The sequence below is a fragment of the Blennius ocellaris genome (genome assembly GCF_963422515.1).
Source record: "Blennius ocellaris genome assembly, chromosome: 17".
Lineage (NCBI taxonomy): Eukaryota > Metazoa > Chordata > Actinopteri > Blenniiformes > Blenniidae > Blennius > Blennius ocellaris.
In genome coordinates this window covers 2,348,771-2,367,886 of record NC_137666.1, presented here as the reverse complement: position 1 = coordinate 2,367,886, position 19,116 = coordinate 2,348,771, and the positions used below count along the sequence as shown (strand labels likewise).

General features: G+C 47.2%; 1 protein-coding gene across 8 annotated transcripts; it reads left to right on the top strand.

Moving 5' to 3' along the window:
• Nucleotides 1-4,668: 4,668 nt before the first annotated feature.
• rab3gap2 (RAB3 GTPase activating protein subunit 2 (non-catalytic)) lies at nucleotides 4,669-18,841 on the top strand (the record flags this gene model as incomplete). Of its 8 annotated transcripts, none has more annotated exons than XM_080512891.1 (34): nucleotides 4,669-5,030; nucleotides 5,758-5,846; nucleotides 5,961-6,078; nucleotides 6,164-6,245; nucleotides 6,558-6,605; nucleotides 6,727-6,802; nucleotides 6,913-7,014; nucleotides 7,163-7,262; nucleotides 7,867-7,965; nucleotides 8,066-8,214; nucleotides 8,973-9,052; nucleotides 9,849-9,941; nucleotides 10,042-10,181; nucleotides 10,807-11,002; nucleotides 11,752-11,895; nucleotides 12,072-12,219; nucleotides 12,304-12,394; nucleotides 12,475-12,596; nucleotides 12,687-12,897; nucleotides 13,024-13,121; nucleotides 13,227-13,335; nucleotides 13,430-13,590; nucleotides 13,685-13,859; nucleotides 14,222-14,401; nucleotides 14,498-14,604; nucleotides 15,368-15,434; nucleotides 15,515-15,585; nucleotides 15,671-15,706; nucleotides 16,591-16,665; nucleotides 17,008-17,223; nucleotides 17,451-17,540; nucleotides 17,630-17,836; nucleotides 17,911-18,075; nucleotides 18,689-18,841. In XM_080512891.1, the coding sequence occupies exons 1-34, from the start codon at nucleotides 4,919-4,921 to the stop codon at nucleotides 18,839-18,841; spliced, it is 4,110 nt and encodes a 1,369-aa protein (XP_080369017.1). In that variant the 5' UTR covers nucleotides 4,669-4,918. The 8 variants fall into 8 exon arrangements, with proteins under 8 accessions (XP_080369017.1, XP_080369015.1, XP_080369018.1 ...); XM_080512889.1 differs by having other exon boundaries at nucleotides 16,591-16,719; XM_080512892.1 differs by having other exon boundaries at nucleotides 5,755-5,846.
• Between the last annotated feature and the right edge of the window lie 275 nt (nucleotides 18,842-19,116).

Here is a 19,116-nt window from a genome sequence, read left to right as displayed (position 1 = left end):
TCACAGCGAAGGCGGCCTGTTTGTGATCCCACAGCGAGCAACAGTGCACACGTTTGTTTCTTGTCTGTTCGTGCCCTCGTGCTCGTCCTGCAATAGCCACAGGTAGAGGAGGATCACAGGGTCTCGTGTTGCCGGTTTCACGGTTCTTCCAGTCCGCACATTTCCCCACAACGTCAGCAAGGGATGATTCGGGTTTGGTCGAGGGGGGGGGGGATTTTTTGGGAATGAAATTAGATCAGGGTCAGAGATCAGGAGACATTCACTCTGCAGAAATAACATCCTTTCTTTTGGCGCGTCTACTTGGAGGCCGACTACTGAATGCAATATGAAAGCATTTTCATGCCGTGTGCAATGCATGTAGCAGTCTGCATTTAATGCTTTAGTCGAGTCCATTGTGCCATTTGGTGTTGCACCGTTAAAGTTGTACTCGAGACTTTGAAACAAGAGAGTGTCTGGAAAAATCAGTGTCAATGCTGCTTTTAACACAGATGTTCCCATGTGAAGTCCTGCAGCTACTGACAAGATCATGACTTAAATAGTATTAAACGTCAAGGATCATGTCAATGTATAGGGAAATAAGGAAACTCAATAATATAAATTGTACACAGAGCTGATGTTCTCACTTTCTAAAAGGTACATTTGCATGGGAGGTTCTCTATAGATGTTGAATTATGGTATGCTGCTTCTTCTTCTTCTTCTTCTTCTTCTTCTTCTTCTTCTTCTTCTTCTTCTTCTTCTTCTTCTTCTTCTTCTTCTTCTTCTTCTTCTTCTTCTTCTTCTTCCTTTGTTGCATTACCGCATCTGAGGTTCTATCTACCGACATAGCTCCCTCCCCCGGCCCTGATGACTGTTTCCCTCTCTCTCTCTTATCAGCAGCTTCTCCATCCCTCCGGATGACCGTTTCCCTTCTTCCTCTTCCTCTTCACTTGGTTTCAATGGCAGTTGGCATCCGTGAAGTCTTACTACCGTCATCTGCTGGTTTCAGCTTGTCCATACACTTCCCACCTCTCAGAAAGAAAGAGAGAAAGCAAGAAAGAAAGAAAGAAACCATGCCAGCAAGCTTCATTGTACGCTGTCACGGACGACAATATCAAATCACCTCTTTTTATACGGAAAGTTTAGAATGAATCAATGTTTCCATGCAAGAATGCCAGAGGGATTTGTTTCCACAGGAAGTGAGAAGCATAGTGGCCGGTTTACCCTCGGTGTGACGAACCACTGAAATGTTGCACAGACGTGTTGAATGAAGACGACAGGGCCGACGTCCTTGAGCCAAAGCTAACGTATCATTTTGTAATTTTATTTGAGAATCCACACACACACACACACACACACAGATTTGATTTGGAGATCTGACCCACATCCAGCTTTCAATCCCTCCCTCTTTGAGAGGTATGGATCACAATGCTAAACACCGACCTGCCCTTATCCCTGCAGTGTTTTTTTAACCTACATACAGTTGATGCGTGTCTGTGAGCTATTCATTTGGAGAGGCTCAAGACTTATGCAAAGGGGGCCTCCGGGGTTCACTCGGCACCGCTTCCCCCCCCCTGCGTTTGTGTTTCTTGTATGTCGAGTGTGCTTGTGAAGACATTACAGTGATGGATGGTGGGCGGTGCCACATGCAGGGAACAGAGGGAGCATGCACCTTTCAGCAGTCTAAGTAGAGAGAGAAAAAAAACGAATGATGTAATCGCAGCGTATGTGTTCTTTGAGTTTTGACTCTCCAGAGGAAGCTGTGAGCTCGGCAACCCATGGTGCTGAGGCAGGCGGAGGCCACAGTGAGGTGGATGGAGGAAGAGGGGCGGGCCGGGGTGGCCATGTGCAGGAGGCCTGACAGATTATATAATATTGGCTAACTATGAATGGCAGGATAGTGAACTATTTGAGGATGACACCACGATTCTTAACCTGTGGGGAGGGAGAAATTCAGGAGTTGTCAATTGCGAAAGGAAAATTTGTGTTCATTTCGGTCCGATTAGGATAAATTCAGTTTTGTCGCTGTCTTAAGGTCATTTCGAGTGAGAAGAGATGAAGATGAATATGAAGAAGCAGGGTGGAGGTGGGGGAGTTGGTTTGTAGGATAGATAGAGCTGTGTGTCGTCGGCGAAACAGCAGAAATAGATATTGCATTTGTGCAAGATAACGAAAGGGGAAGGAGGTAGGTGAAGAGAAGAAGGGGCCCGAGGACAGAGCCCTGGGGCACCCCAGAATTGACCTGGAATTCCTGGGATAAACTGAGTGTGGCCTCAGAGATAAGAGGGTGTGAGAGATGCCAGCGGAAGATTTCCAACTGAGAAGGATGGTGTGGGAAATTGTGTCAAAGGCTGCATTCAGTTTGAGGAGGACGAGAATGGAGACCAGACCAGAATCAGTCGCCACGAGGAGATCACTGGGGATTTTGAGGAAATGCGTTTTTGTACTAGAACTAACACTTCCAGTCTGTAACCAGATCGGATCTGCTCATCGAGGCTATTTAAAGACTTAAATAGAAATATAGTAACAGAGCAACAGTTTCTTTTCCCCCCATGATTTTGGCAATGAAAGGTTGGAAATGGAGCGCATATTATTGTAGTTGCTCAGTTCTGAACCAGGTTTGTTCAACGTAGAGGTGATGGCTGCAGTTGTGATGAGTGGATGACGGCGGATATGAGAGGGAAGAGAGAGCAGAGGAAGGATGTGACCATGATGAAGCCAAAAAAAAAAAAAACCTCCAAAAAACCCCATAGTAACTCATTAAAGATTTTGACTCTGATTACGTGTGAACCGCATCATTTGACGTCACACGCCTTTGTCTGAGAAACACTCACAAAAGAAAACTCAAGGTCCTGCACTGGTGAGTAACCCGGAGTGTGTGTGTGAATAAATCAATGCCATCCCTCATTGTTTATCAACAGCACGTCTATCCTGAGACAGAGCAATGCCAGCTCACTTCCTTGTCAACAAAGGAAGAGGAGGAACCAGATGGAGAGTTGTTTCTGCTGCCTGCAAACCGGCCGACGCAACAACACTTCAATGAGCAGAGTCCCAGGACGGGGAAATGTGACAAGCCCAAGGACCTCTCTGACACCCAATTGTTTCCTGAGTTTCTGTGTCCGGCCTTCCGGACCGGAAACTGTTGGGCACCCCCCAGGGGTGAGTTTGTATTTGTGCATTCATGTGTGTGTGTGTGCGCGCGCACTGTACTCCACGCTAGTGTTTTGTGTGGGATGTGAGAGCGCGGTGGGATTGTTAATGAAGACGCAAGAGGTGCACTGGCCCTCTGCCCATTTCTTTTTAAAGAGTGTAGCAAAGGATGGAAAAGAAAAGACATGGAGCGCTGTGCAACAATGCTGCAAACAGCTGCTCATGTTCACTATGAAGCTTTGTGTTCCCAGGGAAGAATATAGTAACTTTGACCTTTCACCATCCTAAGAGAAAGAACTACATGTTTGTTTTGACTCTCAGTTTGTATACAGAACTTTTTTTTTTTAATATATAAAAGAGAGCAAATACAGGAGAGTTACAAATCTCAATGTAACCATTTACAAGTTGTCCTTTTTCAAACAAACTCTACTTCTTCCATACAAATGTAGTCTAATTTTAACCCTGGTGTTCCAGACCAACCAACCAACCCACCTGCCAATCAATTGACCAACTGGCCAACCAATCAACCAACATGCCAACCAATCAACCAACCAACCAATCAACCAACTAAACAACCAAATGGTATATCATCATCATACATACAGTTCAAGGTGACTAACTGAAAGAGAATAATAGATAGAACCGTTGATAAATGAATGGAAATGAATATAACTAAATATGCTACCAACTAAAATGCAACGCAACCAACCAAAGACATTCAATAATAAGGCAGTTTTAGGTCACTGATTTACCTCACGTGAATGTTTTTGAAGGGGCTTTACTTTTTTTCCCCATTTTTGGAGGAAACCCAATTGCAGAGGAAGCTGTCTTGTATTTGCCACTATACAAATAAAATTGAATTGAACTGAAATTTAAATTCCACACAAAAAGGCCAGGCATATACGTTTTTTTTGTTGTTGTTTTTTGGCATTTTGGAAGAAGAAACCAGAGTACAAACTCAAGCATGCGCAGGGGGAAAACGCAAACTCTGCACAGAAATACCTCTTACACTTGACCTTTCCCTTTATGAGATAAGAGTGGTTACCACGAAAACGAAAAAGAAAGAAAGAAAGAAAGAAAGAAAGAAAGAAAGAACTTAACATGACATTATAGTGATTATAAAAGACTTGAGTCTTTTTATATACGCAAATTGCCTCTATTTGATTTAGTCAACACAAGTCATGTTGACTTTATTTCACACTGTGACCAAGCATTGAGAAAATTACTTTTAATCGACACAATTCTGCAACTATAATAAATTAATCTGAAAAAAACAAAAAACTTGAATAATAAACTTGGAAAACGTTCCTCTACCGCCCTCTAGTGGAACACGCGCGCCACTATTACTCAACACTATCAAACTCAAGATTCATATGATGAAATCATCAACTAAAATAATGATATTGTTGTTGTTTCATTGATATTTGTGTTAATAAAGCATCTTATTTAAAAAAAATTTTTTTATAATAATAATAGATAAATAAACCTTGACGCAACTCTGACCCGGAAGTACATTACTGTTATTATGCTAACGATGTGTCATCCAGCCTTCAGGTTCAGAGTGTGAGCTGCTCATTTATGGACAAATAACCACACCGCACAGCTGAGAATCCGTTTTTTATCGGACCTACAAGGACGACTCGTGCTTGTCGAGTCGCTGTCAAACCGGTAAACACGACATTTGTGCGGCGGAACGGTGCTAATCTGCGTCGGTCTGCCACAGCTGGACCGTTAGCACGGGAGCTAACTGGGCTTTCCTGGTCCTGTCGGGTCCACACGGGACTGCAGCGGGATGTCCTGCAGCCTGCTGGAGTTCTGTCGGCTCCAGGAGCTGAAGACCGTCCGGGACTTCTTGTTCCAGGCACAGAAGCCGGACCCGGCGGAGGAGGAGAGGAGCCAGACAGGTAACGCTGGAGGTAAAGGTAAAAAACGACTGTCTGCAGACACAGCAGCTCGGTTAAAACTGCCAAAAAATAACATCCTGATCACGGCACAGTTGAGAGACAACAAGAGTTTTCAGAAAAGTATTTTAGTTATCTGCAGAAGGTGCATTTCAGGTGTCATGTGTGAGGAAATTGGTTGCGACCTGCATCAATGACAAGGTGGAGCACAGAAGAAGCTTCTAGAGGACCTGCAGGCTTCTGCATCTTAAATCATATTAAGACCTTCATGTGTAAAAATGTATACGCATTTGCAGGATAAACATTGTATTTTTTTTTTTAAATGTGAATAATATCTCGGATGGTCCTTGTTTATGTAAAAAAGAAAATGAAAGCAAAAGCATGTTGCTCGATAAATAGAGATTTCATCAGTCAATGTAGATGGAGCAGCTGCTTTGTGTGCAGTGTGGCTGGTTGTGCAAACTGCAGCTGCAGCTCATAATTGAATATCATTGGAAACTTCATTTGTCGGTTGTTTTAAAGTTTGAAGCGTATTTGTTTTGATGAGTATTGCCTTCATTGCATAGGATAAGTAAAAGACTATATTCTTATGAGTTATAAGCTACAAATAATTTGTAACAACTGTAAAATATGTGGACGTTTTTCCTCCAACTTTTCTCTTGCGGTATCACTTTTCTAATGTCCCCCATGCATATGACATTTGAGTCCAGGCTGTTTTCCTCTCCAGCAGAGAATGAGCTGTCCTGGGACACGTCTGACTGGGAGTCGGCATGGGAAGGTGGTGAAAACAAAGAAGAGGAATCTACTTCTACGGCACCGGTGTGTCTTTGCTGCATAATTGTTCTTTTACTCCACTGCACCACTCATCAAGTCCTATTGAAGTCCGCAACGCCAGAGCTGTAAAGGATTCCGTTGGTTTCCTGCTTGGAACAGGTGGAAGAGGAGATCACGGAGCAGAATGGACCCTGGCTGCAGGACTGCGTCGTGTCGCTGTCTCCTTGCTCCGACCTTCTGGTGGTGGCTCATGAACACAAGGCAGCGTTCCTCTCAGGTCGGACAGCATTAAATATACCCACACACACACATTCATCATTGGGGAGTTTTGCGTCCCTGCTTACGTTCGCTCGCTCTTGCAGCTAAGTGGCGCACAGACGACAGCGGCAGAGAGGAAATGACTCTGGCCGTGTCTTGGACTGGAACCCTCAGCGCTGAAGACGGGTGAGAGGAGGTTATGTTCAGACAGGAGAGTTGCATCGACACAAATTGTCGAAAGCAGAAAGAACTGCAGTGATGTCAGTTATAGATTTACACTTTGTCTCGTGGGCGTGGTTCTGGTTCTGGTTCCAAAGCCCTTGATCGGTGCAGTTTGTTTAAAAAAAATGTAGAAAACAGTTGTCTAATTGGGTGATGTTGCAGTTTATTACAGATTGTGAATCTTTAAGTAATCTCGCAAGAGGAACTATATAAATCCGTTTTGAATGGATCCGACACAGTGAAAGCAACATAATTGGTTTTGCTGTGTTTTTGCAGAGAGTGTGTGACGAGTTCCATTTGCATTCCTCTGGCAAGTCAAAAGAGGTAAGAATGACGCAGGCATGTGAAGTGAAGATGAGGACACGGGAAGTCCAAAAGGTTTGAGATGTGGAAACACTGCATGCATCTCATTATTTATTTATTTAATTTTTCCCTGTGTGTCCAGAAGCTCCACGGGGCGGCCGGACTGGACGTGTGTCGTGTTGGGGTTCACGTCCGGCTATGTCCGCTTCTACACCGAGGTACCACTAACTGTGTTTTTTTTTTTTTTTTAAGAGTTCCTATTTGCCTCCGTGAATTCCCGTTGATTCAGCATAAGCGAGATTAATCGGTGTTTCCTGTGTCTGATCAGAGCGGGGTCCTCCTCCTGGCCCAGCTGCTGCACGAGGACCCTGTGCTGAGGCTCAAGTGTCGTACTTACGAGATCCCCCGTCACCCCGGAGTAACCGAACAGGTGACGCTTGTAGTTTTTAAAAGGATAATATAGAGTAACACGGCGCAAAACGGCTCCTACAACTGCGAATTGAATATTCAGCCTTTGCACTGGCTCCTCTAACCTTGCTTAGATTTTGTATTTACATTTTTTTCTTCTTCTGTTGCAGCCTGAGGAGCTGAGCATCCTGTACCCCGTAGCTCTGGTCACCATCGACGGCTTCAGTCTGTTTCAGTCGCTGCGCGCCTGCAGGAACCAGGTGGCGAGAGGTAAAACTGCTTCCGGCTCCTTCTTCCCTCTTCCTTCTTGTCCACTGGGAGCATTACGGTCGCCTGTAATCTTCGTTGTATTGATGACAGACGTTGTTTTTCATGTGCCGACTGGGTGGATAGAGTGTGCCACAAGGCATTCAGGTACTGAAAAAGACACGCGGCGTACTGCATGCCGCCTTTGCTAACCACTAAAGGCGGCAGGCGAGCTTCTAGCAGCTTCTAGCAGCTTCTAGCAGTGCGCCTTGTTAGTCCCTGTGAACCTGCTGGGTTAAGATGGACCAACCAGAGTTTCTTAGTTGCATTTAAATCGGTCAAACATTGACATCTCTTTGCAAATCTCTGAGAAGGTTCTTAAAAAGCCTGGGGAAAGATGCAGAAATATTTTTGCCGGATTTCACAGGTTTAAGCCAAATCCACCAATAGACATTTTAAAGAATCTGGTTTGCTTTTAATTGTCATCTCAATGATCAGTTTGCATTTTTATAATTCCAGTGCACTTTTATCAAAAAATATGTTAACCATAATTCTATTGTGAAAATTATAAAAGGAGATTTTTTTTTTTCTTAGCATGTAATTCCTTATTGTTTCGTCTGCCGTGCAGCCGCAGCAGCAGGAAGTGATGTCATCCAGCCGCCTCCTCTGGCCTATAAGAAGTGGGCCCTGCAGGAGATGGACAACATCGTGGACCACAGCAGTGTGGGTGAGTGACCGCGAGCTTTGATGTATATCGACCGTCTCGCGAAGGGACGACACGGCGTCCAACGGGAACGATTCCCCACGTCCTTTTTTTTTGTCCCCAGGCATCATGACGCTGTGCGTCTTCGACCAAATGAAGAACGCGTCCGTCCTCGGGGGGTTTAACGCGTCGGTCAAGGGCAGCCCTCCCGCCATGAGCCAGTACGTCACCGTAGGAGCCGGCCCGTACGCCGGCTTTTACTACGCCGTGGAGGTGAGTGTGTGTGGACGAGCAGAGGAGACGGTGAGACGTTTCACCTGGGCTGGTTTGAGAAGTGGACCTGGGGTCACCGCTGTGACTCTTCACCCACCACTCTTAGAAACAGGAGGGTTTAAATGTGGATAAATAATTTCCACAATAAAGGGGAATGCAAACTTAATTTCTCTGCTTTTTGCTAAAACTTGTAGACAGTTGAGGAGTCATGGTTGTGATAACTCAACGCCTAATCTTTCTAGCGATGACAGGATACGAATAAATCTGTTATTGGTAAAGGCGGCATGATTGTGTTTGTTACTCAAACTGGACCGACTTTTTATGTTCCAATAAATCCGGTTTTGTTGTGTGTGTTTGTCTCTCTGTCTCTCTCTCTCTCTCTCTCTGTCTGTCTCTGTCTTTCTCTGTCTCTCTCTCTCTCTCTGTCTCTCTCTCTCTCCATCTCTGTCTCTCTCTCTCTCTCTCTCTGTTTCTCTCTCTCTGTCTGTCTCTGTCTTTCTCTGTCTCTCTCTCTCTCTGGCTCTCTCTCTGTCTCTCTCTCTGTCTCTGTCGCTCTCTCTGTCTCTCTGTCTCTGTCGCTCTCTCTGTCTCTCTGTCTCTGTCTCTCTCTCTCTCTCTGTCTCTGTCTCTGTCTCTGTCTCTGTCTCTCTCTCTGTCTGTCTCTGTCTCTCTCTTTGTCTCTGTCTCTGTCGCTCTCTCTGTCTTTCTGTCTTTCTCTGTCTCTCTGTCTCTGTCTCTGTCCCTCCCTCCCTCCCCAGGGAAGCTCCCAGCCTCTCCTGTCCCACGTGGCGATGGCCGTGGCCAGTAAACTCACCTCAGCCCTCTTCAGTGCAGCCAGGTGTGTGTGAACGTCTAAAACCACATCCGATGGTCCGACGCCTTCAACGTCTCATATTTTTCCTTTTTCCCCCGCCTACTTTTTTTAATATGCTGCTTCAATGCTTCTTTTTTTTTTTTCTTCTTTTTTTTAAATGACGTATCTTTAGACACACAGCAGGTTTATACTAAGTGTTACCTTCTGCAGTCTTTTAGGAATCCTCCTTATTCTACATCAATATTAAGCAAAGCAACGTGAGCAATATGAGATTTTAGGCACATCAAACCCTCACGACTCAGAAAAGACTAAGAAAAATGTGTTAGTCCTCTCTGTGCGCCTGCATTCTCTCACACTTGATGCATGATCTGTCTGCAATCCTCGACTGATGTAACTGTAATATATTACAGTCCGATCAATACTCTGAATCAGTGGTTCCCCACCTTGTAGCCTCCCCCTATAAGGTCTCTATGAAAGGCTGCTGACTCCCACTCCAATCTTTCATTTGCCAAAACATGACAGTGAAGTCGTCCCCTCAGCTGCTCTAGATTCTAGATGACATCCTGTAAAACCACATTTTTTTCCAATCACACAAAGCCTTTGCCCCCCCCCCCCCCCCCCCCCCCCCCCAGGTTGGGAACCACTGCTTTAGGCAAAAGCTCTTTTTCTTTGCCCTGTGCTCGGGAGAGACGTTGATTTTCATTCCTCTTTTCCTATTTTTGTTCTTTCTCCTTCTCATTCTCAGTGTCTTCCCTTATTTGCTCATATTTTTTTCGTATGTTCCCTCCTCTTATTGTGTCCTCCATTGTTTTCCTCCCAGTGGATGGTTGGGATGGAATAAGAACAAGAGCGAAGACGAGGCCCCGCAAAAACAGAAGCCCAAGGTGGAGCCCGCGACTCCCTTAGGGATCAGGTAGCAGACCCGCTGTCTCAGTACCGATGCAACCCATGCTCCTGTCGCGTCCCGTTGGAAGTAGGTGCTGTGCGTCTCACCCCGGACCTCCCTCTGCCAGATTTGGCCTCCCAGACTCTCGGCGCCACGGCGAGTCGATATGCTTGTCTCCGTGCAACACGCTGGCCGGAGTGACGGACGACTTCGGTCGAGTCACGCTGCTGGACTTGGGGAGGGGCATCGCCATCCGCATGTGGAAAGGTGAGAGGAGGAAGAGAAACGGAATGGGGAAACGCAAGCGTTTAAGAAAATGTGCAATTTGGTGCCAATTTTCACCCGGAATGACTCTGAAGCTTTATTTTGCAAGAACGTCACAAGAACTGGGAACAAATCTGAGCCAGCATTTGTCATGATGCTCGAGCAGTTATCAGATGAAAATACAAATAATTTCGCGCTTGTGATTGTCTTCTTTTCTTGTCATTTCGTCAGGTCACAAGTGAAATAAAACTCCAAAAAGAAGTAGAGAAGCGGCTGGATTAGATTTGATCAAACATCCTGAAGGCTTATGTCTTTATTTGTTTTATTTCTTTTTGAGAATAGATTTAGAAAGACATCTGAGACTACAACGCAGGAGAAAAGTCACATTATTTTAACATTAACATTAAAGCATGACAGTTATGAGACCCAGCAACTCGCATGAGGAAAGTGCAAAAATGTTTCAAGACATTTTCTAGCAGCCCGACTGAGATGAGTGTTGAAAATGTGCTTTTCATCCCACAAATGCGTGTTTATTTTTGCACCATTCCATTGAGAAACAAGCGAGCTCATTGCAAGATTTCTTTTCTGTGCTGATGAGAAGCTTCTTCTCTCCTGTCGGTGCTTCCAGGCTACAGAGACGCTCAGCTCGGCTGGCTGCAGGTCCCAGAGGAGCGTGGCGATCGAGAGTTCTCCCCCTCGCGTTCACTCCCCAAGCGCCGCGCTCTGTTCCTCGTCATCTACGCCCCCCGCAGGGGGATCCTGGAGGTGTGGGCCATGCAGCAGGGCCCTCGAGTCGGAGCGTTCACTGTGGGAAAGCACTGCAGGTACAGTCGGTGAAATACAAACGTTTGTACTTTGTCAGTCTGGGATCAAAGATAAAGCGACACAAGTACTTCCTGAGTCGGTAATACAGACTTTATGTTTACTAATCGAGGCGGTGAAGGCCTGGCATTAGACACAGGTTTTTTTTTAATTAAGTTTAATTAGAAAATGCACGCACACCTGCTGCACTGTTTGTCGTCAGGCAGGATTCGACAGTGTTTGATTTGAGGGCGGTAACGTTGACACCGTTGCCTCGAATGCAGCAACACAATTTGAACCTGCACGGGTAATTTACACGTCACTGTGACTTTTTCTACGCGGAAATCTTTAACACCTTTTTGTTGAATTGGAGTTTGGAAATGCCGTTATCAGCAGAGCTGCACAAAATAACTGCAAATATAATCTGTAACTGTAAAATTTTGCAAAGAATTTATTTACGTATCTTATTTGCCGAGTTGAAAATACAGAAAGCAATGGTGAATAAATGAGAGGTTTTCTTGTTATAAGTTGTTAGTCACCGGTAGTGGAGAAGTATAAGTGTTTATAATTTTCTGTTTACAAAAGGTCTCATTTCACATCAAAACTAATGAGTTGAATGTAGGTATGGAAAAAGCTTTTTCCCTCCGAGGTCTGTGCTGTACTGTTTACTGATTGTTCACACTATACGAGCTATGAAAGTTACTGTCCTGCATTGGAAGTGTCGTCTCTTCTAAACATAAATGCACGGTGACCGTGTGCGTCGTTCCTCCAGGTTGCTGTACGCAGGCTACCGCCTGATGGGGGTGAACAGTGTGACCAGTCAGGGCTGGCAGCTCCACACGCAGCAGGTGTGTCTGCTGGATCCCACCACCGGCGCCATGAGGACCGTGAGCGTCCCCTTCCATCTCGCCCTCAGGTCGGCACGGCAACACGAAACGACAAGCCGTAGATTTTCCTCCTTCATGCCGGGGTTTCGATCTCAATCTCAATAATCGGCCCGACTCGGGATTTCTGGTCACGACGCAGTCGTCTTTTGTCTTGTGCTGCAGGGGAAACGTACCTTGCGGATTTAAATGTCTTCTTCCGTTTCAGTGACAAGAAGTGCGAACGAGCCAAAGACATGCACCTGATGAAGAGACTGACTGCCGTCCTGAAGACCAGAGACGTGGACCCCGATGTTTTGGAGGAAGAAGCCCGAAGCGTCCTGCTGGATATCAAACACCCGGCCGTTAAGAAGCAGGTGTGGACAAAGTCGCCGCCCGCGTCCACGTGCAGAACCTTCTCGGCTCATGGAGTTCTAGCTCTCGTCGTTTTTTCCTTTCAGGCTTTGGAGTCTCTGCTCTCTGCCAAGAACGCTCCCGTCTCGTGTCTTACCAACATCACCCGTGCCTTACACAACACTTTGAAGCAGCAAGGTGAGGCAGACTTAAGTTTTAAAGCTTTAAAGTTTTACTTGAGTGCCGATTGTGATCGTTTGGCGTTTCTTCGCCGCCAGATCCTAATGAAGTGGACGCCGCGCTGCTCCAACTCTGCTCCTCTCGGCTCAAGCTGCTCCAGCTCTACATCGACATCCGGCAGCTGCACTCTGCCGCAGAAACTCAGGACGAGCCCGAAAATGTGCGACTGACCCGAACGCTCGCGTAGCGCGACCGGAGAATCGACCGGCCGACCTCTAACCCTGCGCCGTCTTCTCTTGCTCCCCCGAAGGATTCCCTGGAAGGCGTGGCGGACGAATTGTTCCGCGTCGGACCCACGCTGCAACGCTACGCCCAGCTCACCTCCAGGCCCAGCGTCTCCTTCGCCCAGGACTCGCCCGACTCCCCGCTGCCCGCCCAGGCGTTTCTCTCCCAGCTGGAGGTCACGGAGGACGGCGAGCTGAAGCTGCTCCGCCGGACTGAAACGGAGTGGAACCAGCTCGGTAAGCACAGCCCATACCTCCATGGCCTCCTCGCTAGGACGCTTGGTGAAACTCCAACACCAGCTAAAGCAAGCCCTCCTGACAAGAAGTGAACAGATACAGACTGAGGTCTTGTGTCCCTGGCAGGAAACTTTGTGTTCTGGGGGTGTCTGTGTGGGAAAAGCTCGCAGCAGCAGGTCTGTGACACACTACAACAGGCTGGCATCAGTCCACAGCAGCTGCTGGTAAGAGTGTGACATTCTGGGAAAATGGGAAAATCAATCAAAATCATCACTTGGCTGATTCTTCTCCGGTAAAACGTTTTTTTTTTTTTTTTCTTACCCTTTCAGGCGTTGTTGCTGAGCGTGTGGCTGCAAAGGGAGAAGGAGGTTCTGCAGAAACCAGCGGAAACCGTCAGAAACTTGCACACGCTACTCGTCGCTCTCAGCAACATGGAAGGTGTGCTTTTCTTGTCTCCCGCCTCGACGGAGCGAAGAGGCGTCTTTTCTTTTTCCACTTTAAACACGAGACGAACTCTCGGGGGTCTCACCAGGTGCGGTGGAGGAGTCCTGGGACACGCAGTCTGTCTCCCCCTGGTGGCAGCAGGTCCGTTGCACGTGCACCCAGTCCCACAACGCCGCCGCCGCTCTGCTGGCTGCCCTGGTCGCTCACCGCGCGGCCAAGGCGAGCGTCGCTAGCCGGGCCGACAGCAAGGTACCGACGCACCGACGGGTCGGCCGCGATGCCGGCGACGATTGAAGCCTCGTTTTCGTTCACGTGCCCAGTTTGTTCGCTCGTGTGTTTTAAGCTGCAGTCGGAGTGGGAGGCCGTGTCGCTGGAGCTGGAGCAGTGGCTGGTGTGTGTCCGTCAGCTGGAGGACGTGCTGGTGCTGCAGACGCTCCTGTTGGTGCCTTCTCCTCCGGGCGCAGCAGGGGGCGCTCCGGCTCACTGCTCCATCAAGGCTCTTCTCGAGGGAGGCACAGGCGAGTCCATTTAATGGGATCGTGCAGATGTCTGGTTTTCGCGGAATCAGCTGTCTTATTGCACAGCAGCTCCGCTAAAGAATCCTGCAGAATTGATTTCTTTGCCGGTCTTTCCGATTGTTTGTTCTTCAGTTTCCCGCAAGTGCAAGACGAGCTTCGCATTTTGCGGTTTGATATTGAAAATTACTTCTAAGGTTGTGAAACATCTGTTTGGTGTGCTGTTTGTTTGTCTCTGTAAAGTTTCCTCATCTTCCTTTCATTCTTAATCTCATGATATTTTATGATTTTTATCATGCTTTTTTTTTCTGTCCACCGTAACTCTTCAAGCACCTTGTACTTCACCGTTGCCTTCATCTGTTCAGGAGGAATTGCCGACAGTGTCTCCAAGTGGGTGTTCAGGCAAAACATGACCCCCGAGCGCCTGAAGGAAATCCTGCAGACGAGAGAAGCTGCTGAGGCGGAGGACGAGCGGGAGCAGAGAGGAGGAGTAGAGGCGGATGTGGAGGAGGAGAAGAACCAGGACGGATCGGACAGAACGGCAGGTTCGACTTCTTTTTTTTTTTTTTTTTTTTCCCAACCCCCTGTCGTCTGGTTTTGAGAGGGCAGCTTGTAAATCCACCCTGTGGCCTGTTGGGCAGAGCTGCTGGTGGCGGTGAGCCAGAGGTTCCCACACTCCCTCGCTCCGGACCTGCTCTTCGCTCACTGCTGCTGGGAGTACGTGGTGCAGTGGAACAAAGACCCGGAGGTGAACGCAGACTCAAACACTGAAATGTCTTTTCATAGCTCCATCAGGCGCCGTGTACATTTTGGATTCAACATCTCACCTGTCTCTCTCTGTTTGTCTCCCTCTGTCTGTCTCTCTCTCGCTCTCTCTGTCTGTCTGTCTGTCTCTCTCTCTCTGTCTCCCTCTGTCTCTCTGTCTCTCTCTCTGTCTGTCTGTCTGTCTCTCTCTCTCTCTGTCTGTCTCTCGCTGTCTCTCTCCGTCTGTCTGTCTCTCTCCGTCTGTCTGTCTCTCGCTCTCTGTCTGTCTCTCGCTCTCTGTCTGTCTCTCGCTCTCTGTCTGTCTCTCGCTCTCTGTCTGTCTCTCGCTCTCTGTCTGTCTCTCGCTCTCTGTCTCTCTCTCTCTGTCTCTATCTCTTGCTTTGTCTCTCTCTGTGTCTCTATCTCTGTCTCTATCTCTCGCTTTGTCTCTCTCTGTCTCTGTCTGTCTCTCTGTCTGTCTCTCTCTCGCTGTCTCTGTCTGTCTGTCTGTCTGTCTCTCTCTGTCTGTCTCTCTCTCTCTGTCTGTCTCTCTCTCTCTGTCTGTCTCTGTCTCCCTCTGTCTCTCTCTTTGTGTGAGTCTCTCTCTCTCTCTCTCTCTCTCTCTCTCTGTCTCTCTCTCTCTCTCTGTGTGTGTCTATCTATCTATCTATCTATCTATCTATCTATCTATCTATCTATCTATCTATCTATCTATCTATCTATCTCTCTGTCTCTCTGTCTCTCTCTCTCTCTCTCTCTCTCTCTAGGAGGGCCGGTACCTGTGCTGGGCTGTGGAGCATTTAAAGTTGGTGTCCAGTCCTCACATCCAGCAAGGTCGGTCGATGTTTATCTGCGGATCTTTCATATTCCTCGCTATAACGCCACACCACACCGACTGTCTCGTCTGTTTCCAGGTATTTCCACAATGATGTGGAGCACATTCATCGTGAAGCGCTTTTCTGCAGCAGCCTTCCTCACAGAGAAGGTAAATCCCTCACGACGGCCTGTAGAACACAGACTTTTGTCAACTCTAAAGCTTTTCACCTAAAAATTTCTCGCGTTTCTCACAGGTGGGGAAAGCGCCCAAAGATCGACTATGTCGACGGGTAAGTTTTCCCTCAGACGCATTTTCTAATCATTCAAGATTAAACACATTGATCAGTCTCAGTGAGGAACTTTCTTAGTATTTTTTTTGTTTTTTATGAACTGACTTATGTGTCGTGATGATGATTCTCACCTCCTCTAGTAAAACATCTTCCATCCTCAGTTGAACAGATCACAATCTCCCAGAATACATCCTATTTTATTTATGTTAAATCTCAAGACACTTGTGTAAATATGTTGAATATTCTCGATGATATTTTAAAAGAAGTTTGGCCATTAGTGGGCGATCGCAGCCTGAGATTTATCACCTATTGATTCTAATTCTAAATACAGATTGTATTAATTTCCTTTGTAATTATTCTGTGTATTCTTTTTGTTTCAATTATTATACTCTTAATTTTACTTTAGCCTGTTTTATCTATCCATGTTTTTGCAGGTAGCACCAGTTCTCAAAGACATTTTTTTTAATCCAGATCAATGACAATTTGATCTGGGCACAAAAAAAAACATTTTAAAGAGGCAGAGTCTCCTAAAAGTAAAGATGCACAAAATCAACCACAACAATTCCAGGAAAATTACTTTCTCTGTGTAAAATTGTGAGAAATTTCTTCATTGTTCTGTCTGGAAAGATTATGATCTATTCCATTTCCTTCAAGATCAATAATTTATCCAAGCAGCATTGATCTAGTTTTAAACACATGTGAACACAATCTAAACCATTTTGAGCCCGTGTTTGTAAAAATGGACTAATGTGGAAGAATAAACTTTTCAAAGAGGATTATTGAGAAATTCCTGTTCTCAAGTGGATCTTCTATTAAATTCAGTCCCGTAGCTGTCATGTTGAATTCTTCCTGAAAGTCTTTTTGTTGTTGTTGTTGTGGTGCAGGATGTCGGGATGGGAGACAAAGCCATGACGTCGTTCCTGGGCGGCTGCGTCCAGCTGCTGCAGATCCTCATGGAGGTGACTGGAGTGTTGGTTAGGAATCACTGCCCTTTGTCTTTTATACACTTCTATGTAAGTACAGAGACGTGCAGGCGGGAGCATGAGGGGAATGAGCCGTGCCTCGCTTTGCTCCAGCAGCATGGACACAGACACAGGGACAGGATGTGGAATTAGCACACTTGAGCGCAGTTTTTTGTGGCTTTTACTGAGACGAGTCCGTTTTTTTTTATCGCCTGCTGCCTGCTGGTGTTTGGAAACATGTTGGTAGAACTACTAATACTAAGCCGCCTGGATTATTCCGAGACGTCACTGACGTCCTGGCGTCTCTCCTCTCCTCTCCTCTCCTCTCCGGTCCTGCAGGCCGACGCCGCCGTGGAGGAGGTGGCCGCGCCGGAGCTCTCCGTGGAGGAGGCGTGGTGTGGCGCCGAGGGCCCCGCCTCCATCGCCGAGCTCGCCCTGGAGCAACGGGGCGTCCACTTCCCGCTGGTCCAGCACCACTGCCTCCTCGCCACCCTGATGCACGCCGCCATGACCTTCGGCCTCAAGGTCAAACCGCTGAGCCTGTTTGACAGCAAGGTGAGGAGACGGACACGGATTCTCTGTCGTTGGCTGAAGAACATTCCTTTAAAGACATCTGCTCGTCTCTCATTAAGGCGGGAAAATAACCGTTTAGGAAGGCTCTTATTTTTATACTGAGTTGTAATATTTTGGTGTGTAACTTTCTGGAGGAAATCTTAGCGTTAACATCCATTAGCAGGGTTTTATCTGATCATAACACAAGTGTGTGTATTTTGTGTCTGTAGGGTAAAAACGCTTTCTTCAGAGACCTGACGACCATCCAGCTGATGCCCAGTGGAGACATGGACCCGAGCCTGATCTTACTGCGACAGGAGGTGAGAGACGCTCTGGACATCGAGTGGAGGAAGATCAACCATCAGTCTCATTGTGTTTCCCTTTATTTCCCTTTTTTTTTTTTTTACAGTTCCTCCTGCGGGTGCTCACTGGCTGGGTGCAGGAGTTGGACAACCCGACAGCTTGTGGTCCTCCGGCCTCCACCGGGCCGAGGGCCGACTGGTGGCCCTCGCTGTGCCTGGACCTGGGCCCCCTGCTGCAGGTCAACGCAGACATCCTGCGACGGCACCTGGTCTGCGAGCTCTACAACCAGGGCCTGGACCGCCGCGCCGAGGAGGTACGGCGAATCCTTCACTCATCCCCCAAAGAAAAAAACTGCTACCGATGACGTCTCCATGCTGTGACTTGCAGGTGATGCTAGAAGTGGAGGATAAGGACGTGCTGGGCTCTCAGCTCTTGGTGCTGACCGGCCAGAGAATGAGCTACTCGCTCCTGCACAGCCAGACTCAGACGCAGACCGCCATGGAGCTGCTGGCCCGCCTGCCGCCCACCCTCTGCACGTGGCTGAAGGCCATGGTGAGAAAACTCAGCGCTGCGCTGACGGATCCGACGTCGGGTCACAGAGAGGAGCCGACCTTAAGTCCTTAATAAAGTCTAACTTCAGAAGCGATGAGGAACCTTGAATCTACATATAATGAACTGGGATCAGAAATACGGCTATAAAGTAGGTCTCGGGGGGGGGGGGGGGGGGTCTGTAGACAATCTTTTATATACGTCTTTGGAAAATTACACTTTTAGCTAAAATCGGTCAAATACGTTCCAAACGATTTTTGCATCAATAAAGATGACTATTAAATTGTAAAACTGCTCGATTACCTTTGTAGGGTTAAGATTCCGAAGTGTATCAACATTTGTTCTGTACAAGAGTGCAAAAATCCCCAAATTTTCAAAGTTGGAAACTTTCCATGGGAATTAAATGAGAATTTATTGGAAAATTTACTTGGAGAATTGACTAACTTGAAGCTGAATATATATAATCTTGACGAACAACTCTAAAACAATCAATTATCACGAACATTTCTACGTCCCATGTGAATTTACCTCAACATGTTAAAAAGAGGAAAGACATGCTCTCTTCAGAATGTCATCACGTTTTTTTCAAACTCCACGTTTCCCGTGCACTCTGCAGGACCCCAGCGAGCTGCGATGCCCCCTGGTGCCGCTGCCCCAGACCAGCCGGCTGGTGGGCCGCCTGGTGGAGATGCTGCCGGAGAACCACGCGCAGTACAGCCTGGCCCTGCACCTGCTGGAGGCCGTGGACGCGCTCACCACCGAGGACTGAAGGAGGAGGAGCTTCATCGTCCTGCTCCTCCTCCTCCTCCACGTCGATACTGAACTTTTAATCCGCCGATTAATCAAGAGGAAGATCGTCATCTTAACCTTTATTTTCCTAATCGATATTTTTCTGCATGTAGCATAAATTATATTGAGCATTTGCAGGTTGTGTGTTGTACCGGGGCGCGTGCCGTCCCTCAGTTGACTTGTGGCGTGTCCCGTCGTGCCGCAGCGAAGACCCACTCAAGACATTCGACCCTCCTCTTCCCCCGACAGGCCGGC